The sequence below is a fragment of the Dendrobates tinctorius genome, unplaced genomic scaffold (genome assembly GCF_039654945.1).
Source record: "Dendrobates tinctorius isolate UK_male_01 unplaced genomic scaffold, ASM3965494v1 ptg000062l, whole genome shotgun sequence".
NCBI classification, from domain to species: Eukaryota; Metazoa; Chordata; class Amphibia; order Anura; family Dendrobatidae; genus Dendrobates; species Dendrobates tinctorius.
The window spans coordinates 10,155,871-10,182,500 of NW_027361730.1; the positions used below are offsets into that span (position 1 = coordinate 10,155,871).

The 26,630-nt window shown below is 42.8% G+C and overlaps 1 protein-coding gene across 2 annotated transcripts in view; it reads right to left on the reverse strand.

Moving 5' to 3' along the window:
- SND1 (staphylococcal nuclease and tudor domain containing 1) overlaps window positions 1-26,630 on the reverse strand; it is a 956,786-nt gene that overhangs the window by 451,567 nt on the left and 478,589 nt on the right. For both annotated transcript variants that reach the window (XM_073579241.1, XM_073579240.1), the window contains exon 15: window positions 3,028-3,169. In XM_073579241.1, coding sequence (XP_073435342.1) covers window positions 3,028-3,169 — 142 coding nt within the window. The remainder of the gene's footprint in view (window positions 1-3,027; window positions 3,170-26,630) is intronic.

Sequence of the window (26,630 nt, forward strand, 5' to 3'; positions counted from 1 at the left end):
CCGCAGAAAAATCCGCGCTGTCTGCACTGCGGTTTTGTATTCCCATAGGGAATCATGGTACTGTACACCGCAGCAAAAACTGCTGCGGACCCGCAGCGGCCAAAACCGCTGCGGAACTGCAGCAGAATCAGCAGCGTGTGCACACACCCTTATACCTCATCAACCCGGGCACTCAGATATTTCTATGTTCAATAACATTTGTGCCAAATATAAGATCAAATCAATTTGAATAGCAGTTCGGCAAGGAACTTGCAGGTCTAAATTTGACTGAAAATAATATGTGTGACTGTTCTATCAAGTTTCTGCTTACACATCTGGAAATACATTGAGAAGCATATGTTCCCATTTCAAGATAAACATGTAAAGCACAGGGATTTGTCACTAATCCATTACTGGCAGCATCGTCGCTACTGTACTGGGAAAGTCGCTAAAGCATTGCTATAACCATGAAAGTGTGGTCTAAACCACATAGAACAATTGGTCAGATGCAAACTAAGCTCTGGTAGTGTCAAAGCACTTTCCAGGTCTCTGCCTCCTTGGCTGAATTCTCCACCCAGCCCCACCTTCTCTTGCTTGGCTGACACAGTCTTGACTACACAAGTATAAGTCAAGGTGGTGAGGTCGACATTATCTTTTAGAGAGCAACATGATCATATAGACCAGGGATGGGGAACCTCAGGCCCCAGGGTCATTTACGGCCCTCGACGACCTTTTATCAGGCCCCCGGGCAGATTCTCAGGGACCGCATTCTTGGGCAGGGAGCTGTATTTTGATTGCCACAAACTCATTCATTTCTTCTTGTTCTGTTAGCACACACACGCAGTGTTTACTAATGAACACTGAAGGGCATAAAATGAAAGATTATGTCCTGACACCAGTGCCAGAGTCAGGATGTAATTTGTGGGCGGAGTTTGTACGGCCCCCGAAGGATGGTATAAATATCCAAATGGCCCTTGGCAGAAAAAAAGATTCCCCACCCCTGATATAGACAATTTGGGGTTGTGGATATTTTTGACATATTCCCTTTAAACTGCTTTTAGATACAATATGACAATTATTTGTCCATACTTAGCTTCCGGGCTCATATAGACACATATAACGGCAACATGAAAGCAGACAACAGAATACACATTTTAGTGCAAGCTCACCTGTTTTTATCAAAATTAAAGTGCAACTTTGGACGATGGTTTGGCTGTGACACTGAGTCACTTCTCATGGACAAGCCGTGAGTCAAGGTAGTCAAGGAGTCCGAGGTCAAGAGCCAGGAGGGTACGTCATAAACAGAGGGAAGACACAGGCATAGTCAGGTCACAGTCCAGCGTCAAAATTCCAAGGTCAGAGTGCGTCAAGGCAAAAGGGATAATACAAACAGGTAGTGAATAGGAAAATCCAGGGACTGGCAACAGAAGATCAGAATGTCTGAATACAAAGCCCAGAGAACACGCCACACAAAGCTGAAAACTATAACTGACAGCTTAGTTAAGTAGCTACGTAATCACTTGGAAGAGTGAACACTTCAAGGATGCTCAGCACTTCCCAGTCTCTGATTGGATGGTGGAACTGTCACTCAAAATACTTACAGCTCAGCATGCCCCTGTACTAGATTGGACAACTGAGCTGTCAGTCACTGTGTCCAAGACACAACGAGAGTAGGAATTGTGACATTAGCCAGTCATGAGAAATCAATCTGCAATGTACCAGAGAAACAAGCAAACATAATTAAGGTGGTTCCGTTTGAAATTATATATTGTGCGAGCAGAAAATTTAATCATCGGTCACTCAAAATAAAATAAAGATGCACTTCGTGAAATACCATCCCCATGTAGATGTGATTAAAATATTAGAGCACTCGTGTGCTCAATGCAATGTTTTCTTTCTTCTGCTCCGCCACAGCCTGACTTACCAGGGATTACAGCACAGCAGGTAATATCAGTGGTGTCCCTAGTAACTACATTTAGTTCTGCACCTCAGTACGTGAATGTGCAGAATGCACTGAATAACTAAATTGCTGCATCACTCCAGCTGCTGACATGAAAAGCACAGAGAACTGATAAAGAGGCAATCTAACAGCTCATATAGCTATGGAGAGAACACAATCAGATTACATGCCATATCCTAGCCACAACAAATTATCAGTGGATTAGCAGATCACTGAATAAGATTTACTAGTAAAACAAAATACAAAATTTGATGAAAAAAAAACAAAACTATGGTGTCTTCTGCTGTTGAAAAATTTATTTATTTATTTTTAGCCATAAATGATGTTCTATTAAATTATACTACAATTTTATACGACCATTCACAAATTTTGATAATCAGCGGTATTGTGAAAAAAAAGTCACCAGGAGACTCCTTCAAGGTGGTTGTCCAGTCTAAAATTACTAGCCCGCAGTCAGATTCTGCAACTGCAGACTTGTGAATCCTTACAGCACATGCACTGTGCAATAGTCTAGTCGTAATTCTAGGTGAAAATCTGAACATAGAACTCAGTGTACTTACAAGAGAGACTGACACGTTGCGGATTTCACATAAGCACCACAAGTCACATTGGACATGAGATTTCAATAAATCCCATCAACTACTGTATGTTGAAACTGTAAAATGCTGCATTTTTTAAGCAAATTACAAAGCTTCAAAAAAACAAAAAAAACAAACGCATTTTGGGAACTTAACCTTATGGCTAATATGCACGCTACTACAGAAGATCTTCCTTGAAGTAATCTTTAACACATTAATTGAAGATGATAGGTTCTTAGGTTCTTCTAGGACACTAATGCAAATGATCACATGGACGTCAAGTTTTACAATGGTGATGGACTTATCCCCACTGTCTAAAACTTAAATTCTGACATTTTGATTTGAAGAATAATGTTGCATTGTTTCTGTCAAATGTCAAAAAAGACAAATCTACAAACTGAAGCTCCAAACGGATCTTCTAACACAGCGTGAATAACGGAGTACAAAAGAACATAAAACTGGACGAATTGTTAAAAAACAATTTAATTTCTCGGTACAATGCTCACTTACCGGCCAGGAGAAAGGTGATAAGGCAAGTTTCTTTTGGCATGTAAAGCTTCAGCCTGGACCCACTGAATACATACTCTACAATTGCTTCTGATCGCCCAGCTCTCTGCAAGAATGGAAGAAACTGCTTTGCTTTTTGGGTATCCTGGAAAGCAAATAAAAAAAAAAAAACATTAAGGTAATGGTAATGCAGAAAGAACCATAAAGAACGTAACATTAAAAGACCAAGAAAAGAAATTAAATATGTTAATGGATTAATATTTAATGAGTAGCAGGTCTAGGAATTCATAGTGTATGGGTTCTGAATCCTTCAATCCTCTGACTACATGAACAATAAATTAGAATATCATCAAAAAGATAATTTATTTCAGTTCTTCAATACAAAAAGTGAAACTCATATTATATAGAGTCATTACAGAGTGATCTATTTCATGTGCTTATTTCTGTTAATGTTGATGATTATGGCTTACAGCCAATGAAAACCCAAAAGTCATCATCTCAGTAAATTAGAATACTTAATAACACCAGCTTGAAAATTGATTTTAAAATCCGAAATGTTGGCCTACTGAAATGTATGTTCAGTAAATGCACTCAATACTTGGTCGGGGCTCCTTTTGCATCAATTACTGTATCAATACGGCGTGGCATGGAGGTGATCAGCCTGTGGCACTGCTGAGGTGTTATGGAGCCCAGGTTGCTTTGATAGCAGCCTTCAGCTAGTATGCATTTTTGGGTCTGGTGTCTCTCATCTTCCGCTTGACAATACCCCATAGATTCTCTATGGGGTTAAGGTCAGGCGAGTTTGCTGGCCAATCAAGCACAGTGATACTGTTGTTTTTAAACCAGGTATTGGTACTTTTGGCAGTGTGGACAGGTGCCAAGTCCTGCTGGAGAATGAAATGTCCATCTCCTAAAAACTTGTCGGCAGAGGGAAGCATGAAGTGCTCTAAAATTTCCTGGTAGATGGCTGTGTTGACTTTAGTCTTGATAAAACACAGTGGACCTACACCAGCAGATGACATGGCTCCACAATCAGTGATTGTTTGGGGAAATTTCACATTAGACCTCAAGCAGCTTTTATCTCTAACCTCCTCGTTTGGCCTTTCGCAGCTTACTAATTCTCCAACGCGTGAAGAGGGAAACTCCCTCAACTTGGTCTTCTCTCGGCTTTGTGCAGTGGATGATTTTGCAAACTCCCCTCTCCCGCTCTCTGACCACAATCTCCTTTCATTCTCTATCAAGAACCTCCAGGCTGCTCAGGTCACCCCCACTGTCCATACTTATAGAAACATACAGGCCATTAACACCCAGAAACTTATGAAGAACTTGCAGTCTTCATTGGCCCCTATCTCCTCCCTCTCATGTCCTAATTCTACATTGAAGCATTACAATGAAACACTTCAAAGTGCCCTGGATGAATTTGCACCCCCTATAAATAGAACACCACAACAAGGACGGCGATAACCCTGGCACTCCCTGCAAACATGTTTCCTGCAGCGGTGCTCCAGGTGCGCCGAACATCTGAGGAGAAAATCCAATCTACACGAAGATTTCATCCATTATAAGTTTATGCTTAGAACATACAACACTGCCCTTCACCTCTCCAAACAAACCTATTTCAACACCCTCATCACCTCACTGTCCAATAACCCGAAACGTCTCTGACACTTTTCATTCCCTACTCAACCCAAGAGTACAGGCCCCAACCACGGAGCTCCGAGCTGACGATCTGGCCAATTACTTCAAAGAAAAAATTGACCAGATTCGACAGGAAATTATCTCCCAATCACCTCATACCATGCACTGTCCTCCCTCCCCCACTGCATCTAGATCACTCTCTGATTTTGAACCAGTCACAGAAGTAAGCAGGCTCCTTGCATCTTCTCGCCCAACCACTTGCACCAGTGACCCATTTCCGTCACATCTCCTCCAGTCTCTTTCCCCTGCTGTCACCCCTCACCTAACTAAAATATTTAACCTCTCTCTCTTCTGGTATCTTTCCCTCCTCATTTAAGCATGCCATCATACATCCACTACTTAAAAAACCATCCCTCGACCAAAACTGTGCCGCTAACTATAGACCTATCTCTAATCTTCCCTTCATCTCTAAACTCCTGGAAAGCCTGGTCCACTCCCGTCTTATCCGCTATCTCTTTGCTAACTCTCTTCTCAACCCTCTCCAATCCGGTTTCCGCTCTTTACACTCTACTGAAACTGCCCTCATTGAAGTCTCTAATGATCTACTAACAGCTAAATCAAATGGTCATTACTCCATGCTAATTCTCTTGGATCTCTCTGCAGCATTCGACACTGTGGATCATCAGTTTCTCCTCACTATGCTCCGTTCCATTGGCCTCAAGGACACCGTTCTCTCCTGGTTCTCCTCCTATCTCTCTGACCGCTCATTTACTGTATCTTTTGCCGGTTCCTCCTCCTCTCACCTTCCCCTTACTGTTGGGGTTCCTCAAGGATCGGTTCTAGGCCCCCTCCTCTTTTCCTTGTACACTGCCCCTATTGGTCAAACAATCAGTAGATTTGGTTTCCAGTACCATCTCTATGCTGATGACACCCAATTATACGCTTCTTCTCCTGACATCACGCCAGCCTTTCTAGAAAACACCGGCAATTGTCTGAACGCTGCGTCTAACATGGCCTCACTATATCTGAAACTGAATCTGTCAAAGACTGAACTCCTTGTGTTTCCTCCATCTACTAATGTACCTATACCCGACATTGCCATTTCTGTGTGTGGTTCCACTATTACTCCGCAGCAACATGCCCGCTGTCTTGGGGCCATACTTGACTCCGAGCTTTCCTTTGCCCCCCACATTCGATCACTGGCTCGCTCTTGTCATCTGCACCTCAAAAACATTTCTAGAATTCGACCTTTTCTTACTTTTGACTCTGCAAAAACTCTTACTGTTTCTCTTATTCATTCTCGTCTCGACTATTGTAACTCTCTTCTAATCGGTCTCCCTCTTACCAAACTCTCCCCTCTCCAATCTGTCTTGAATGCTGCAGCCAGGATCATATTCCTCACCAATCATTACACCGATGCCTCTACCTTGTGCCAGTCATTACACTGGCTACCCATCCACTCCAGAATTCAGTATAAACTTATTACCATCACCCACAAAGCCCTCCATGGCTCAGCACCACCCTACATCTCCTCCCTTGTTTCAGTATACCACCCTACCCGCGCCCTCCGTTCTGCTGATGACCTGATGTTAGCATCCTCAATAATCAGAACCTCCCGTCTCCAAGACTTTACACGTGCTGCGCCAATTCTTTGGAATGCACTTCCCAGGTCAATACGATTAGTCCCCAATCCCCACAATTTTAAGCGTGCCCTGAAAACGCATTTATTCAGACTGGCCCATCGCCTCAACACATTAACCTAATCTATCCCTGTGTGGCACAGCCAAAAGTCTTACCGTAACCAGGTTCCCCGCATCATGTTCCCACATGCTGTATGCATCCATTAGCCCTCTGTGTCTGTACTGTTACACACTTAACATTATGGCTGGTCCATACAATCAGGGCAACTGTTACCACCCACCTTTCGTGTCTACCTCTTTCTTCATAGACTGTAAGCTTGCGAGCAGGGCCCTCATTCCTATTGGTATTTGTTATAATCTATGTGATTATTGTTATGCTGTAATGTCTATTGTCTGTACAAATCCCCTCTGAAATGTAAAGTGCTGCGGAATATGTCGGCGCTATAGAAATAAAATTTATTATTATTATTATTAGATTGTGTGCCTCTCCACTCTTCCACCAGACTCTGGGTCCTTGATTTCCAAATGAAATGCAAAATTTACTTTAATCTGAAAACAACTCCTTGGACCACTGACCAACAGTCCAGTTCTTTTTCTCCTTAGCCAAGGTAAGACATTTCTGGCGTTGTCTATTGGTCATGAGTGGCTTGACACAAGGAATGCGACACTTGTAGCCCATGTCCTGGATCTATCTGTTTGTGGTGGCTCTTGAAGCAATGACTCCAGCAGCAGTCCCAAATTTTTGAATGACCTTTTCTGAACATTCCTTTCAAGGCTGTGGTTATCCCGGTTGCTTGTGCACCTTTTTCTACCACACTTTTTCCTTCCACTCAACTTTCCATTAATATGTTTGATACAGCACTCTGTGAACAGCCAGCTTATTTAGAAATGACCTTTTGTGGCTTACCCTCCTTGTGGAGTGCATCAATGACTGCATTCTGGACATCTGTCAAGTCAGTAGCCTTCCCATGATTGTGGAGCCCACTGAACCAGACTAAAGGGGGTTTTACACTAAGCAATATCGCTAGCAATATCGCTAAAACGTCACTGGTTTTGTGACGTTATAGCGATATTGCTAGCGATATCGCTATGTGTGATACTTACCAGCGACCGGCTCCCCCGCTGCTCATCGCTGATCGCGCGAGAATGTCGGGCTCCATTTCTCGTCGGGCGCTTCCTGCTGTGACGTCCAGCGACGCGTGGAGGAGGGCGGGAGGACGCAGGATCGCTGTGTGTGAATGGTAAGTATCGTGCGCTGCGTCGCTGCTGCATCGCTGTGAGATCTTTCTGTATGAAAGCTCACTAGCGATCATTTAGCGATGCACCAGCGATCCTGACCGGGTCGGATCGCTGGTTGGATCGCTGGTGCATCGTTAAATGTAAGAGGGCCTTAAGGGACCTTTCTGAATGCTTAGGAAGCCTTTGCAGATGTATTTTGTTAATTATTCTAATTTACTGTGATAATGACTTCTGGGTTTTCATTGGCTGTAAGCCATAATCATCAACATTAACAGAAATAAACTCTTGAAATAGATCACTCTGTAATGACTCTATATGAGTTTCACTTTTTGAATTTTAGAACTGAAATAAATTAACTTTTTGATGATATTCTAATTTTGTGAGAAGCACCTGTATTTCTGAGCCCTCAATATCATGAATGGTCAGCCAATGGTCTCATCTACTGATTTTTTTGAGATTTTCTCAATGAACCAACATTAAACAGCGTTCTGATTTCAAATTCAGGATTTTTTCCTGGATTGACACAAGCTGTAATTTCACTTTTCTGACCAATTCACAACAAATTCATGTCTTAAATCTGGATTATAAAGCAGCTTCCTGGGGAAATGTAATGGAATTACTGAAAGGAAAAATCTATCCCATTTTTGCATCAAATCCGAATTTTACACCCAGGGAAGTATAATTAGGTGCCATGTGAACTATGCTAGAACATAGGCTTCAGTCAGGCGTTAGAGACTTTCACGTATGCAAATACAATCTGAGTGTCTTCAGTATTATTCATCCAATCTTCATCAGTGTTTCAATTTTTACCATCAAAGTTTCAGCAGTTATTTTTCCCATACGAAAAACGTAACTGGAAAGCTTCTATTTGTTACACTGTTAATGCCATCTGTGTGCTGTCTGTGATTTTCATGGACCCACATACATGAATAGGTCATTTAGATCTGCGAGGAAAATCAAAAACTGAAACGGCTCTAATTTTTTTTTTTTGTAGGCGGAAACACAGTCCATAGATAGAAAAAAAACAAGGACATGTGAATATCCTTCCCACTAACAGAAACAGTATCCAGCTTATTACACAGAAGAAATTTGGTTTGCTCCCCTAAATTAATAGAAATAGACAATATATCTTAAAAATTAATACCACCATTAAACATTAATACACAGTGGCAAATTAAAGGGAATCTGTCAGCAGTTTTCCCTATATAATCTGAGAGCAGCATAACATAAGGGAAGAAAGGCTAATTCCAGCGATATATCACTTACTGGGCTGCTTGGTGTAGTTTTTCATAGGATACTTGCTTTGTCAAATGTAAATGCAGCAACGCTAAGTCTTCTGATCTGTGTATAACCTGCCCACACCCTGACTGGCAGCTTCCTGAGTTACACATATTAGCCTGACTGCTGGTCGCCTGAGCTGTAGTCCTGTATTGTTACTCTCCTGTTGATAAAACTTTCACAGAAAAGACACGTTATCCCAAGACACTCTATCCATTATCAGCTATAGACCGGTCAGAGGAGCCACTCGTGTCTTGGCATGACTTGTGTCTTTTCTGTGAAAGTTTAAAAGCAGAAGTCTACAATAATAGCAGGTCTGAAAGGGAATCTGTGAAAAATGAGGATGAATGAACTCATGGAGATCAACATCCAACACTGCGGAGACACCATCACGTTTCTCAACGCAGTGATTCTAGAGCAATGCCCCCATCCCTTATGGTAAATATGCAAAAACATGCAAAACACAAGCCGCGGAGACACCATCACATGTTTCTCAACGCAAGCAATAACTAGCCAGGTCTTTCCCCGGGAAGGAACAACCACGGGAAGGGCAGTCTCCAATGAAGGAAACCACCTATGCCAAAACATGGTATCCATCCACAGACAGCTGTTTTGGGGTATTGCCGCTCATCAGTGTGGAGTAGGAAACTGGCCAGTAGGAGCAATGCCTAGTAAAAGACTGTGAAAAATGAGGATGAATGAACCCATGGAGATCAACATCCAACACTGCGGAAACACCATCACATGTTTCTCAACGCAGTGATTCTAGAGCAATGCCCCCATCCCTTATGGGAAATATACAAAAACATGCAAAACATAAGCCGCGGAGACACCATCACGTTTCTCAACGCAAGCAATGACTAGCCAGGTGAGGGGCAATACCCCGAAACTGCTGTCTGTGGATGGATACCATGTTTTGGCATAGGTGGTTTCCTTCATTGGAGACTGCCCTTCCCGTGGTTGTTCCTTCCTGGGGAAAGACCAGGCTAGTCACTGCTTGCGTTGAGAAACATGTGATGGTGTCTCCACGGCTTGTGTTTTGCATGTTTTTGCATATTTCCCATAAGGGATGGGGGTATTGCTCTAGAATCACTGCGTTGAGAAACATGTGATGGTGTGTCTCATAGCCCAAGTGGAAAACAAGGAACATCATGTGTTATTAAGAATGTGTCCTATATATGTCACTTTGATTCCTGCTTAATTATATTTCACACTGAAGTGACTAGCTCATTTTAACGACAATGTAAAATATGTAAAGCCCTCATTGATAATTGGATGTTCTCAAGAAAGCAACACAGTTGCTAGAATCATTCCAATATCTATGAAGTTTTATAGGACAGTCCTGCCACCATAGGAATTTATTTTATATCCAGAAATATATTTTATGTTAATATCCATAATTTAAATTGATTACATAATTCAGGCATGCTAGTAAAAACAATTTGACAACAATTTTATCAAATTGTATAAACATAATATATTTTATTCTGCATGCAATCTGGCAACAATAGTTATAATTAGGAGGCTGCAGAGAGAAAGCGGTTAAATAATGTACGGAGCAAGAATATAGGGCAATCCTGAACTCCCCACGGCAGAGAATCCCAAAGACACTTCATCCACTACATGAGTCACACCGCTTGTACACAGGTCATGTTGGGTTCTCACTCTCGGCTCTGCCGCACAATGAAATTTGTTCATTCACGTTATTGTCCTGTACATACTGTGCCTGGATGATAACATTGTCTGCAGCTTCCATTCAAAGGCTGCCATGCAGCACAAAGTGCCAGGTCTCTAGCGTTTCTGGATATGTACAGACTTCTTGTCAAACGTGAGCCAGTGTTACTGCTGTTATTTGTACTCCTCTTTCCTGCCTCCTCTTAGAGAGATGTACATGGTATTCATTCAATGCTACAGAAAACATCTAGGAAAGCCAAACAGATATTTTCACAAACCTCATATTTTAAGGATTTCTCGCCTTACAGATTAATACATTTAGCTATCCAAAGACTGATTGCAAATACATAGCTTTACAATATGCGACTAAATAAATAGTACTGGTCATGTGAGTTTTCTAAGTTTAATTGGTTAAACCCCCTTGTAAGGGAAATTGTAATAATATCAGTAATATAACATTAGATCAAGCCTGCCATTCACAAAGATTAACACTGCATAAAGGGTCATAATAACATCTATGAACATGTTATTACAGGTCAGGAGGCCAGAAGGAACTGAGAACCAAGAGGGCATCACTGGGTCTACAGAGGAGGAATCCCTAACACCTCTGCCTGGTGCCTGAGCTTCAATGCTTCAATGAAAGGGCAGATGGTCCTTTGTGGCCTGCCTGGACATCTCCCATGGGGGAGAAACAAGATATTTTACATCCACTGCTTTAGCCTCACCATTAGCCCATTGCCCCGTTACAGACCTGCGATTTCCATAACTCAACATAGTCTGTCCTGGAAATTTGATCCTAGGAACAGGCACATATAAGATGGGCTAAACAATGGGAAGACATTCACATGCTCAGTGTGATCCATAAACCTTCCCTACGCTTGTAGGTAGGGGCCCCGACCGGGGGGTGGTCCGCTTCTTGCCGCAGACAGACATGAGACGGAGACAGAATTTGTGTTCAACAGGTCCGTTTTTATTGACCGTCCTCCTGACGACCACAGCAATACACCACAGCAGCTTCAAAGTTCTCCGTACACAGGCCTGGGTAACTTCACTTTCCTTTCCTGTAGTCGTGGCGTCCCTCGTGGCTCTTTTCGCTGTGGCTGCCCTAGGCCTATCTACCACAGCGCTTCACCAGTCTGAGTACGTCATCCGTTTGGTACCCCCAGGCTGTCTCCGTCTGCGGCTTCTGTCATTTGGGCCACCCCCCGTGACCGTCTCAACTGTCAGTCCCCTCCGGAGCTTCTTCCCTGTCTTTTCCCCTCAGCAGATCTTCCTGTCTCCAGTGCTCCCCTCGCTGACTGACCTTTACAGAACCTTCTCTCAACCTTTATATCCTTCTCGTTCTGGTAACCCAGCCCACCATGACTTGACAGTTTCTTTAGCCAATGGCTGATGTTTAGTCCTATCCTCACAGCTCTCCACTGCCCTCTTAATGGTCAAACTACAATATTACACTCTTCCTCTTTATCTCCAGCTGTTCCCCATCTTTCACTACAACAGTCCACCTACAATACACTACACCTTTGCCCTCCTACTACAGACAGGTCCGTACGTCAGTCCACCTTCCCTACACTCTCCCTTCCTTTATCCATTGTCGTCCTAGACAATCTTGTCTTCCTCTTTTCCGTTCTGAAACTTTCCCACCTTCTTTTTGTCGGACCGGTTGTTGAGCCAGGCCCGCAATACGCGGGGGCTGAACCAAACCGGGAGCAATCATGCTCCGATTAGCTTACGGCTTACTCGCCAGTGCGTAAGCCACCATGACAATTCCTTCAGGTTGGGTTAGGTCCATCCGGATTACTCAACGGATGCGTACCTCCCACTTTTCTCCCCTTCTGTAACATTCTTCCCTTTGGAGTGCAATGACCGAGGCCCTAACCTACCAGGTCATTGTTAGCATCCTCCTGTCTTTTTGTGGGGGTGTATGTCTGGTACTCGGGGTCTGACTTAGGGACTGCTGTCTGTTCTGACCCCATCCGTCTCTTCTGTCCCGTCAATTTAAGTAGTCATGGTCGGCGTCTTCGTCACACCTCGTACCCGGGACCTGTTGAACTTTTTTTTAACAACACTTCAACATTTCAAATTTACTACACATAGTTTTAATAGACACTACTACTTAAACTGCTTACTGGTTCTGTCACTTATATCTACCAGTATTTATCAGAACACTTTTTTTTTTTTTAGTAAAACATTATACTTTCCAAACTGGTAAACATATGAGGACAGGGTGCTCCCCCTTCCTTTAAGAAGAACATTCCCTCCATGCATCCCTGCTGCACCAGGAGTAGGGTATTTTACCCCGAGGGGACGCAGAACAGTCCCCAGACTGCGCAACAGTGCACAGCAGTCCCGGTAGTCCATTCTGAAGAATATGCCGGGCCACCTCCTGGCGGCCGATGTTTTGCCAACAACAGGGGACTCCACAGAGAGGAGTCCCTGGGATGCTTGCAGTGTCTCTGGGCCTCGAGTGTCCCTGATGAGACAATTTGTGTTCAACAGGTCCGTTTTTATTGGCCGTCCTCCTGACGACCTCAGCAATACACCACAGCAGCTTCAAACTTCTCCGTACACAGGCACCTTCACTTTCCTTTCCTGTAGTCGTGGCGTTCCTTGTGGCTCTTTTCGCTGTGGCTGCCCTAGGCCTATCTACCACAGCGCTTCACCAGTCTGAGTACTTCGTCCGTTTGGTACCCCCAGGCTGTCTCCATCTGCGGTTTCTGTCGTTTGGGCCACCCCCCGTGACCATCTCAACAGTCAGTCCCCTCCGGAGCTTCTTTTCTGTCTTTTCCCCTCAGCAGATCTTCCTGTCTCCAGTGCTCACTTCGCTGACTGACCTTTACAGAACCTTCTCTCAACCTTTATATCCTTCTCATTCTGGTAACCCTGCCCACCATGACTTGACAGTTTCTTTAGCCAATGGCTGAGGTTTAGTCCTATCTCTCACAGCTCTCCACTGCCCTCAAAATGGTCAAACTACAATATTACACTCTTCCTCTTTATCTCCAGCTGTTTCCCATCTTTCACTACAACAGTACATCTACAATACACTGCACCTTTGCCCTCCTACTACAGACAAGTCAGTACATCAGTCCACCTTCCCTACACCCTCAAGAAAGCAGAACAGCTTTAGTCAGAAATGTTTAAATATTTTTATTCCTCATTTTTTATTTTAGAACTGTTTTATTTGCCTAATTTTCCTCTTTGTATTAATTTTTTTTTATAATCGCTATACTTTTCATATTAAAGCTTAAAACTTTAATAAGCTTGGTCCTTGTATGCTCTAAAGAATTCACAGCCTTTTGGAGAGTGGGTGGTCTTTTGCCTATCAGATAGCAGTGTATATTTTGGGGACTCATCATTCCGTTTGTTTGATGAGTGCTGGAAGTCTTTGTCTGGGGTATGTGGTCTATATTGGGGTGTGATTTATGCTTGCTTTGCAGTCTATAATGGATATTAATTGCAGAATTGAGTGAGAGAAGACAGATTAACCCTTGCAATTGCACCCCAACCAAGTACTGAGAAGAGTGTACATGACACTTCTCCCTTCACCAAATAGTACATCGCAGTAAGCAAGTTGTTTTTACAAAGCACCCTCATTTTACAGCACCGTGACGGTACTTTGCAGTCTATAATGGATATTAATTGCAGAATTGAGTGAGAGAAGACAGATTAACCCTTGCAATTGCATCCCAACCAAGTACTGAGAAGAGTGTACATGACACTTCTCCCTTCACCAAATAGTACATCGCAGTAAGATAGTTGTTTTTACAAAGCACCCTCATTTTACAGCACCGTGATGGTACATACAGCTGTACCCATACTGTAGGGAAGCTAAAAGCACAGACCAACAACACTGCAGATCCCATTCATTTACCCTTATGTGCCTCGGTCAATAGCTATACTGGAATCTAAGTGGTTCTAAAGAGGATGAGGGCTCTAGATGAGGTATGTAGCATCATAGTTGTGACATGTACAGGAAAAGCTCTTGGTGCTCATGGAGAATATTGTTTAACTTCTGTTTATTTCATGGGATAGTGTAGTAGACAGCTTTTACATCAGTCTTCCATCACAGGTATACATCAGATCAATACTTCAGAGTCCTGAAATATGTCTCTGATGAAAGGTTCTGAGTCGATGTGCTATGCATTGGGCCTAAGTTCACAATGAAAAACAGCATCACAAATATTAATGCACAGGGTTCTAATTATTTGGTTTAGAGCAGAGAAGGGGTTAATGTAAAGATCCCCATAGTCTAGGGCAGTAAAGGGCTAATGTCCACATCCCTGGTCATCTAGGGCAGTTAAGGGGTTAAGGTGAGGAAACTGGTTGGTCTAGGCAGCAAATGGGTTAAATGTGAGGAAACAAAGAGGTCCCTCCTGAGCGCAGTGAGCTGCAGGCTGTGCAGCTAATAGGGAACAGTGCTGATGTTGCATCTGGGGAGTTAATAATAATAATACATTTTATTTCTATAGCGCCGACATATTCCACAGCACTTTACATTTCAGAGGGGGACTTGTACAGATGATAGACATTACAGCATAACAATAATAACATAGATCATAACAGATACCAAGAGGAATGAGGGCCCTGCTCACAAGCTTACAGTCTATGAGGAAAGAGGTAGACACGAAAGGTGGGTGGTAACAATTGCCCTGATTGTTTGGACCAGCCATAATGTTAAGTGTGTAACAGTACAGACACAGAGGGCTAATGGATGCATAAAGCATGTGGGAACATGATGCGGGGAACCTGGTTATGGTAAAAAACTTTTGGCTGTGCCACATAGGGATAGATTAGGTTAATGTGTTGAGGCGGTAGGCCAGTCTGAATAAATGAGTTTTCAGGGCACGCTTAAAATTGTGGAGATTGGGGACTAATCGTATTGACCTGGGAAGTGTATTCCAAAGAATTGGCGTAGCACGTATATAGTCTTGAAGACGGGAGTGGGAGGTTCTGATTGTTGAGGACGCTAACCTCAGGTCATCAGCAGAACGGAGGGCTCGGGTAGGATGGTATACTGAAACAAGGGAGGAGATGTAGGGTGGTGCTGAGCCATGGAGAGCTTTGTGGGTGATGGTAATAAGTTTGTTCTGGATTCTGGAGTGGATGGGTAGCCAGTGTAATGACTTGCACAAGGTAGAGGCGTCAGTGTAACGATTGGCGAGGAATATGATCTTGGCTGCAGCATTCAAGACAGATTGGAGGGGGGAGAGTTTGGTAAGAGGGAGACCGATTAAAAGAGAGTTACAATAGTCGAGACGAGAATTAATAAGAGAAACAGTAAGAGTTTTTGCGGAGTCAAAAGGAAGAAAAGGTTGAATTCTAGAAATGTTTTTGAGGTACAGATAACAAGAGCGAGCCAGTGATCGTATGTGAGGGGCAAAGGAAAGCTCGGAGTCAAGTATGACCCCAAGACAGCGGGCATGTTGCTGGGGAGTAATAGTGGAGCCACACACGGAAATGGCAAGTTAATATAGATATTCAGTAATTTCTGCATCTATAATACAACATGCTTCTTACCCAAAACAGCACCGTTTTTTACCGAAATATATGTGAAAGAACTAAAAATCTATGACTTCACCAGTATGGTCTTCTCTAGTATATCCATGCCAAATCAAAATAATTTTCAATAGATTTCCCCTTGTGGCAACAACCAGAGCAGCAGAATAAATGTACCCAATAGTCAATACTATGAAAATGCCCAAATGTCCAATGCTAAAGTAGAAAAGTGCATTGTATCCTCGTGTAGGCAGACTATAAACAACCATGATGAATTGCACATTAAAATTAAAGTGGCTATAATGCTATTCAGGAAATGAGTAAATGGCATTTTAGAATGCCAGTGGCTCCGATAAGAATAATGCTTACTGTGGTCTGAACATTGGGTAGGGTAAAGGTATGATTTAATTTTGTTCTGAAAATTCTGAAAAGCGTCCTGCACTCTGCAGCTTGCACTGTAAAGCCTCTCTGATCAGACACAAGGAGTTCTTCTGCATAATTCACGGGCAGTGACTGAAGTTCCCCTGCTGTCGAGCTGGTTTGATGAACAAGCATCTGGTCAAAAAGAGAACGTGCAGACACATAAGGACAACATGTGCCTAGACCCCCAAAAAATGCACCATGGGTGTCATCCAAATACTGCTGTACTTATGTGAACATAGGAATAAAATCTTATACACAGACAGCACACCGACAAAAAAACACAGTTGTCTAAACTTAGCCTAAAACAAAGGACTTTAACAGAGGAATGGTTAAAATGGTGTTGAACGCCATAGAAGCAGATTATGCTGAACTATAGTGACAGCTTCCCTTTAATTTTGTACATAAACACTTAAAAGTTGCAGGAAAATTGCATTAATTTCTATGGAAACTGGAACTTCTTGTCACAAATTACATTAATACTCTATATGCAGTCTCAATTACAGTACTCCGCGTTACACTGATAACACTAATGATTTCTGACTGCAGAGGCACTAATGTGTTAAGGGAACCTGTCAAAAGTTTCAGGCTGCCCATGAAAGTCCAAAAGGCTTAGTCCTGTTTGGCCAGTTCACTGATAATATTTAAAGGGGTTCTGCAAAAACAGAAAAAAGTAAAAGAAATGTCATTAAAGGTATTTTGGATTTTACTTATAAGGAAATCATACTGCTTTTGTCTAGGAAGGTGAGTGGCATTGTACATTAACCCCTAACTGACATATGATGTAATGAAATGTCATATGTCAGCTCACAACTCTTTAATGTAGGCCCAGGAACTGAGCCTGCATATTTTGCTTGAAGATGGTTTTTTCATTCATCCATCATCTGCTTCTAACAGCCATGAATGGAGTGTGCTCTGCCCATGGCTGTTAACCTGTTAAATGCCATGGTCAATCTGTTACAGATATTTAGGCTTTGTGCATACGTTGCAGATTTGGAGCGTTTTTTCCTTGTAGATTTTCTAGATAAACATGAAGCAATCCTGATGTCAGCAAAGTGAATGAGAAACCTAGAGTGTCATGCACAAGTTGCTTATTTTTGATACAGAAAGCTCCACTTTTCACATGTAAAGCACCATGAAATAAATGGCGCTATATAAATGCATAATAATAATAATAATAATAATAATAATAATAATAATAATAATAATAACAACCTGCATCATGTGCGTTTTTCACCTTGCATTTTTCACCATTGACTTCAGTCAAATCAGTCAAAAATGTGCATTTTTTCAGCTGGGTTATTCCCGTCAAGAGCTACAGAAATGGTACAGAAATTTTACTCAAGGTGTGCACATAGCCTTACAGTGCGTAGCCCAGGTGAGCTCTGTTCTAACCACCAATCGACGCCTTTGTAATGCAATCGTAGGGTGCCAATAGGTTGCCATGATTGCCTGTGGCTGGTGTTCATAAGAAATCGGTATTCTTCCTACACACAGCAATACTGTGGTAATGCTGTATCAAAGACAAGTGAATTAGATGTACAAGTAAAAGTCAGATGATCGCAGTTTCAGGTCCCCTAAGGGGACAAAAAAAATACAGTATAGCAAGCAGGCAATCCCAGGATATGTTGGGCTGTCTAACAGCCACGAAATGTGCACTGCGGGGTCTTGAACATATTATCCGAGCGCCCATATCTTTTCCCAGCACGTTGACTCATCACTACTCAACCCCTCTGTTATCTTCAGTATTAGATCAGAAAATCTACTTGGAGCACATTTCCTACACATGAAGACAGGGTGCGGAGCTTCTGCACATGCTCGCAGGCACATGTCGTAACATTCTTATGCAGGTTTCAGGCAGTGTTACAAGATGAGGACTATTTAATGAACTATACACAAACATGTACTAAACAAATCATATTTGTTATTGAAAGGAATTTACTGACTTTTACATTATTAATGCCAGATTTATTCCCTTAACGGCAGTGTTTTCCAATCCCAGTCCTCAAGACACACCAACAAATTAGGTGATAATTCCACTAAGGACATCTTGAAAACATGATCTGTTGGGGGCCTTGAGGACAGGAGTAGGGGAAAAGTGCTAAAGTCCATTTGAAACAAACCATAGCGCCAATAATCAGGAACATGACTACAGTGCGGGCATTTTTAGATAAAGTCGGATTATGATTACAACTTTATCCTACAACTAAACAAAACATTCTATCTTAAATATTATCCATCAGTTTGCATCAGCATCATTGTGGACATATCAATCTCAGAAATCTACACTAGACGATCAACCAGTCGCATCAGGCCCACCACATTGTGGAGGTTTCCACAACCATAGCTCATGCCCCTTAGGCCTGTTTCATACCTCCGTCGGCGGCGGTCAGCTGAAATCCGCCAGCAACTGATCTGTCTCCGTTCAGTGACAGACGGATAGCAGCGGACCATGTTGGCAGCGGATCCGTGGGAGAAGGCAAGCGGCGAGATTTAAAGTGACTTCGGTACGTAAATCGCGCGGCGGCCGCGATTCTATGCGAGATCGCGCGGCGGCCTGGGAACGTGCAAGGTGACATCGTGCGGCGGCCTGGGAACGTGCGAGGTGAGAGCGAGAGATTTTAGCGGCTCCTGAGATGCCATTTCAGGGTTAAAACTGCTCCCGGCTTTCACCTGACGGGCATGCACAGTTAAAAATAGCGGACGGTCCACCAAAAAAAACGTTGCAGTGTCCGTCTGGTCCGCCCGGGAGCCGCTAAAATTCTCACGGATCCGTCAACAAACGGACCCAACGGACGACCATCAGTCAAAATCCGCCACAAATGCAAATCAATGGGGGAAGAAAACGGATCCGCCAAAAAATGGGCGGATCCGTTTTTTTCTAAAAGTGGCGGATTTTGACTGACGTCAAAAAACTGAAGTGTGAAAGAGGCCTTACCCATCAACTGAACTTTCACAAAAATTACTAATTTACAGTAGGAAAAAAAATATTTACCATAATTGGTTGCCATTAACTAAATCTGCAACTGCATTAACCCCTTCACTACCAAGGGTGGTTTGCACGTTAACTCCCGGGCCAATTTTTACAATTCTGACCACTGTACCTTTATGAGGTCATAACTCTGGAACGCTTTCATGGATCGAGGTGATTCTGACAGTGTTTTCTCGTGACATATTGTACTTCATGTTAGTGGTAAAATTGCATTCAAATAACTTGCGTTTATTTGTGAAAAAAACGGAAATTTGGCGAAAATTTTGAAAATTTCGCAATTTTCCAACTTTGAATTTTTATGCCCTTAAATCACAGCGATACGGCACACAAAAAACTTAATACATAACATTTCCCACATGTTTACTTTACATCAGCACAATTTTGCAACCAAAATTTTTTTTTGTTAGGAAGTTATAAGGGTTAAAAATTGACCAGCGATTTCTCATTTTTGCAACACCATTTTATTTTTAGGGACCACTTCACATTTGAAGCCACTTTGAGGGGTCTATATGATAGAAAATACCCAAAAGTGACACCATTCTAAAAACTGCACCCCTTAAGGTGCTTAAAACCACATTCAAGAAGTTTATTAACCCTTTAGGTGCGTCACAGGAATTTTTTGAATATTAAAAAAAATGAACATTTAACTTTTTTTCACAAAAAAAATACTTCAGGTTCAATTTTCTTTATTTTACCAAGGGTAACAGGAGAAATTGGACTGCAAAAGTTATTGTGCAATTTGTCCTGAGTACGCTGATACCTGATATGTGGGGGGGAACCACTGTTTCGGCGCATGGCAGACCTCAGTAGGGAAGGAGCGCCGTTTGACTTTTTCAATGCAAAATTGGCTGGAATTCAGATCGGACGCCATGTCGCGTTTGGAGAGCCCCTGATGTACCTAAACAGTGGAAACCCCCCAAGTGACCCCATTTTGGAAACTAGACCCCCCAAGGAACTTATCTAGATATGTGGTGAGAACTTTGAACCCACAAGGGCTTCACAGAACTTTATAACGTACAGCGGTACTATTAAAAAATCATATTTTTTCCACAAAAATGATCTTTTCACCCCCAATTTTTATTTTTCCAAGGGTAACAGGACCCTAAAAGTTATTGTGCAATTTGTCCTGAGTACGCTGATACCCCATATGTGGGTGTAAATGACTATTTGGGCGCATAGCAGAGCTCGGAAGGGAAGCAGCGCCATTTGACGTTTTTGGCTAGAATTGAGATCGGACACCATGTCGCGATTGGGAAACCCCTGATGTACCAAAACAGTGGAAACCCCCCACAAATGACACCATTTTGGAAACTAGACCCCCCCAAGGAACTTATCTAGATGTGTGGTGAGAACTTTGAACCCCCAAGGGCCTCACAGAAGTTTATAACGTACAGCAGTACAATTAAAAAATCATATTTTTTCCACAAAAATGATCTTTTCACCCTCAATTCTTATTTTTCCAAAAGTAACAGGACCCTAAAAGATATTGTGCAATTTATCCTGAGTATGCTGATACCCCACATGTGGGGGTAAACCACTATTTGGGCGCATGGCAGAGCTCGGAAGGGAAGCAGCGCCATTTGACGTTTTTGGCTGGAATTGAGATCGGACACCATGTCGCGTTAGGAAAGCCCCTGATGTACCAAAACAGTAGAAACCCCCCACAAATGACACCATTTTGGAAACTAGACCCCCCAGGGAACTTATCTAGATGTGTGGTGAGCACTTTGAACCCCCCAGTGCTTCACTGAAGTTTATAACGTCCGGGCGTGAAAATAAAAAAATCGTATTTTTTCCACAAACATGATCTTTTAGTCCCCATTTTTTTATTTTCCCAAGGGTAACAGGAGAAATTGAACCCCAAATGTTGTTGTCCAATTTGTCCTGAGTACGCTGATACCTCATATGTGGGAGAAAACTACTGTATGGGCACACGTCGGGGCTCGGAAGGGAAGTAGTGACGTTTTGGAATGCAGACTTTGATGGATTGGTCTGCGGGTGTCATGTGCGTTTGGAGAGCCCCTGATGTACCTAAACAGTGGAAACCCCCCACAAGTGACCCCATTTTGGAAACTAGACCCCCTAATGAACTTATCTAGATGTGTGGTGAGCACTTTGAACCCCCCAGTGCTTCACAGAAGTTTATAACGACCGGGCGTGAAAATAAAAATATCGTATTTTTTCAACAAACATCATCTTTTAGTCCCCATTTTTTTTATTTTCCCAAGGGTAACAGGAGAAATTGGACCCCAAAAGTTGTTGTCCAATTTGTCCTGAGTACGCTGATACCTCATATGTGGGAGAAAACTACTGTATGGGCACACGTCGGGGCTCGGAAGGGAAGTAGTGACGTTTTGGAATGCAGACTTTGATGGATTGGTATGCGGGTGTCATGTGCGTTTGGAGAGCCCCTGATGTACCTAAACTATTGAAACTCCCCACAAGTGACCCCATTTTGGAAACTAGACCCCCCCACGGAGCTTATCTAGATGTGTGGAGAGCACTTTGAACCCCCAAGTGCTTCACAGAAGTTTATAACGCCTGAGCGTGAAAATAAAAAAAACATTTTTTTCCGCAAAATTATATTTTTGCCCCCAATTTTTTATTTTCCTAAGGGTAACAGGAGAAATTGGACCCCAAAAGTTGTTTTGTAATTTGTCCTGAGTAGGCTGATACCCTACATGTGGGGGTAAAACACTGTTTGGGCGCATGGCAGAGCTTGGAAGGGAAGGAGCACCATTTGACTTTTTCAACGCAGAATTGGCTGGAATTGAGATCAGACGCCATGTTGCCTTTGGAGAGCACCTGATGTGCCCAAACAGTGGAAACCCCCAATTATAACTCCAACCCTAACCTCAACACACCCCTAACCCTAATCTGAGCCCTAGCCCTAACCCTAGCCCTAACCCTAGCCCTACCCTAACCCTAGCGGGAAAATGGAAATAAATACATTTTCTTTTAGTTTTATTATTTTTCCCTAACTAAAGGGGTGATAACGGGGGGTTTGATTTACGATTTATGGCGGTTTTTATGTTTGGCGGCTGTCGCACGCTAAAAGACGCTTTTTATTGTAAAAATAGTTTTTGCATCACCACATATTGTGAGCGATAATTTTTTCGTATTTTGACCCACCGAGTCATGTGAGGTCTTATTTTTTGCGGGACGAGTTGACGTTTTTATTGGTACCATTTTCGGGCACGTGACATTTTTTGATCGCTTTTTATTCCGATTTTTGGGACGCAGAATGAACAAAAAACAGCGTTTCATGAATTTCTTTTGGGGGGTGCGTTTACACCGTTCCGCGTGCGGTAAAATTGATAACGCGTTTTTATTCTTCGGGTCAGTACGGTTACAGCAATACCTCATTTAGGTCGTTTTTTTATGTTTTGTCGGTTTTTTGCAATGAAAACAATTTTATGTAAAAAATAATTATTTTTGTATCGCTTTATTCTGCGAGCTATAACTTCTTTATTTTTTTGCGGATGATGCTGTATGGCGGCTCGTTTTTTGCGGGACAAGATGACGTTTTCAGCGGTACCATGGATATTTATATGCGTCTTTTTGATTGCGCGTTATTACACTTTTTGTTCGGTGGTATGATAATAAATCATTATTTTTTGCTTTGTTTTTTATTTTTATTTTTTAAGGGGTTCGCTAAAGGGGTTAATTAATGGGACAGTTTTATAGGGCAGGTCATTACGGACGCGGCGATACCAAATATGTGTACTTTTATTGTTTTTGTTTTTTTTTATTTTGAAAAAATGGATTTATTGGGGAATATTTTTTTTTTTTTTTACTAATTTATTTAGCGATTTTTTTTAAATTATTTTTAACACTTTTTTTTTTTTTTTTTACTTTATTACCTTGTCCCAGGTGGGACATCACTGTCCTGTGACAGATCGCTGATCTGTCACATCACAGATCACTGATCAGATCAGATCAGCGATCTGTCACAGGCACTGCTGCAGACTTCCTCATGCCTGCGCTTTGCAGGCAGTGAGGAAGTCAGCTCCCTGCAGGCCCCCGTCGCCATCTTGGATCCGGGGGCCTGTAGGGAAAGAGCCCCCCGCAGCAGCGCTGCACATTGCGCTGCCGTGGGGGGCTCAGGGAAGCACGGAGGGAGCCCCCTCCCTGCCGATGCTTCCATTTAACCCCCGGTACACCGCGATCGCGTTTGATCGTGGTGTGCAAGGGGCTAACGTGTCGGGGGCGGTCCGTGACCGCCCCTGACACATTGTGTCGGGTGTCAGCTATGATAATTAGCTGACACTCGGCCGCGATCAGCGGCGCTCACCACGTGGGCGCCGCTGATCGCGATGACGTAATATTCCGTCCATGGTAATTAGGTCCATGGTCACATGGACGGAATATTACGTCAATTGTAGGTAAGGGGTTAAAGACCAACAAGACCAAACAATACGACCAATAACTGCATTTAAGACTAACTAGACAAAGTAATAAGAAAATTCCAAGTATTTTTGTCAATTAGATACTATGGTGCCGATTCCTGATAACGGGGCAGGCTGGAGCACAATGTGCCCCCTCGCCTCAAATCTTAAGCCCCTGTCACACATAGCGACGCACCAGCGATCCCGACAACGATTATCGCCTTGTCAGGATTGCTGGTGAGCTGCCAAACAGGCAGATCTCACCAGTGATCATAACCAGTGACGACGCGGGTAACAAGCGCGCGCGTCGCTTAGTTACCCGCTGTGTCCCTTAGATACCAGTGTGCTGGCGCTGGGAGCTGGTATCCAAGGTAAACAGCGAGTTTCTAAGTGCCGCGCAGCAATACTAGGCAAAACGGCATGAAACCACCAACAGTTGCTAAATTTTTGTGCGGCCTTGCGTTGGTCACAATTTTTGAGACTTTACAAAGCCTTCTATGTCCGCTTTCTGGCATTAAAGCTTTGATGAATCAGAGCCTACGATTGTGCACATAAATGTATTCATTTAAACCAAAATTCAGACTTCACAACACTGCAGAGAGAGGTTTCTAGTCAATATTTTGTGAAATGCGGCTGAACGGAGCCTGCTTGCAACAAGAACCGAAGTAATTTCTAATAAAAGTTCTCATGCCAGCTTTCTAGCATTGAAGACACAGGCTCTCATCTCTCTACAGCCCGGAGATACAAAGTGTTGTTAAGTAATACAAACGCACATTGCCTAATAAACACATGCCAGAGTCTCCCTCTCAACAGGAGGCATTGATTTCCCTTTGCCTTTTTCTACAGCAATATTTTAACACTACTCCCTGCAACATTTTATTGGCTGTTTAGACTTTGTATCTGCAGGATCCTACATTTATCACTTGCGCTAAAACAGAGAACATTACATGGAATACATGAGCCTGCAGGCAGAAGATGAGAACGAAAAAAGCTTCTTGGCAGCCAACATAGATGGCATTTAAAAGAATTATAGCAGAATATCATGGGATTAACATGAGACCACTTAAAGCATCTTAGTGACCAAAACCCTTTTTTTTTTTTTTTTTTTAAACGGACACATCACTATATAGTCATGGCTGAAAGTGTTAGCACCCTTGAAATTGTTGCAGAAAATAAAATATTTCTCCCAGAAAGTATTGCAATTTTACATGTTCTGTTATACATGTGTTTATTTCATTACAAAAAAAAAAACCAGCACAAAAATTGGACATAATTTCACACAAAATCCAAAAATGGGCTGGACAAAATTGTTGGCACCCTCAATTTAATATTTAATTGCACTCCCAATGGAATAAATAATTGCTCTTAATAGCTTCCTATAATCAACACGCTTCTTACAGCTCTCAATTGGAACCACTATTCTCTTGCAAACTACTCCAAGTCTCTCATATTTGAAGGGTGCCTTCTCCCAAAAGCAATTTTAAGATCTCTCCACAGATGTTCAATTGGATTTAGATCCGGACTCATTGTAACTGTCCAGCGCTTTGTTTCCATCCATTTCTAGGTGCTTCTTGAAGTATGTTAGGGGTGTAAGGTGTCTGCCAGACACATAGTGATATAAACCTGCTCTAGTACACATAGTACTAAAAGGGGTTAATTGGCTATGACAGGTTGATTTGGAGAAGCTTAAGGGTATGTTTCCACGTTCAGGATTACATCCGGATTTGCTGCGGATTGACGATGTGTACACCTGCAGCGTTTAATCTGCAGCGTCCAGATGTTACAGCATAGTGGAGGGGATTTTATGAAATCCCGTCTCCACTATGCGTCCTAATATGTGGGTGACACCCCTGCGGAACCGGGCATGCGGCGCGTCTTTTTAGACTGCAACATGTCTGTTTACCTTGGGAGACGCTCAGTCTGGAGAGAGTTGTAATGGACTGGTTTGTGCACTCCATTCGAGGGAAATGCAGACTTGGCTGCCCAGGAACATTCTCAGAATGCTGGTGACTTGGTCAGACTGGTCAAAAGCATCAGGGGGTCGAGAGTTTCTAGGGAAGCCAACCCACTCCATACTGCTGATGCTAAAAAGAGGGTGGAGCGTCCAAAGTCCAAGAAGTTGCAGAGGTCATGTCAAAAGGCCCCATCGGGGGATGTAATTTGCTGGAAATGTCATGACTGAGCAAATGAACTGAAGCACAGGATGCCAGTGTTCGCTCTAAGCATATCCGGCCTGCAGCATGGACTGTCCACAAAAGCTTTTCCCGTGAAAGTGAGTGGTCTGCAAATGACTGGACAACTAAATTCAGGGAATTTGGTGACTCTTGTGAGGGCCACACTCCCTCTCCAACTAATCCCAGGGAAAAAGACTATACAAGACTGAGACTAAAGACTATCCAGTTGGCAGAGTGGTCATTGAGATGGCCCAAGGTACAGAATTCCCTGAGGTCAGGTTGGTTCAGGATTTATTGCACACAATTATTATAGGATGGCACTTTGTGTTGTTTTAAGACTTGTGGGGGAGAGGGAGAGGTCTTGACTGCTCAGATAAGAGACAAGTTGCCCCTAAAGAAGTCTCACCACATCCAGAATCTGACGGGTTTCCCTTCTGTGTAATGCTGGGAAATGAGGAGGTAGGATCCCACGAGGCCAGCGTTACTGTGAGAGGGGTAACCAAAGAAAATTTGGGGTGTGCTCAACATAGGTACCGAACGTTAAATGAAGCGTTCAATAATGTAAACGCTATAAATGGCATAGCGCAGGAGTTGGGGTCTGACACCAGATTTCTTTATTTTACAATCAGTGGGGTCTTATTGTAACAGGTTACTAAGCTCAGAG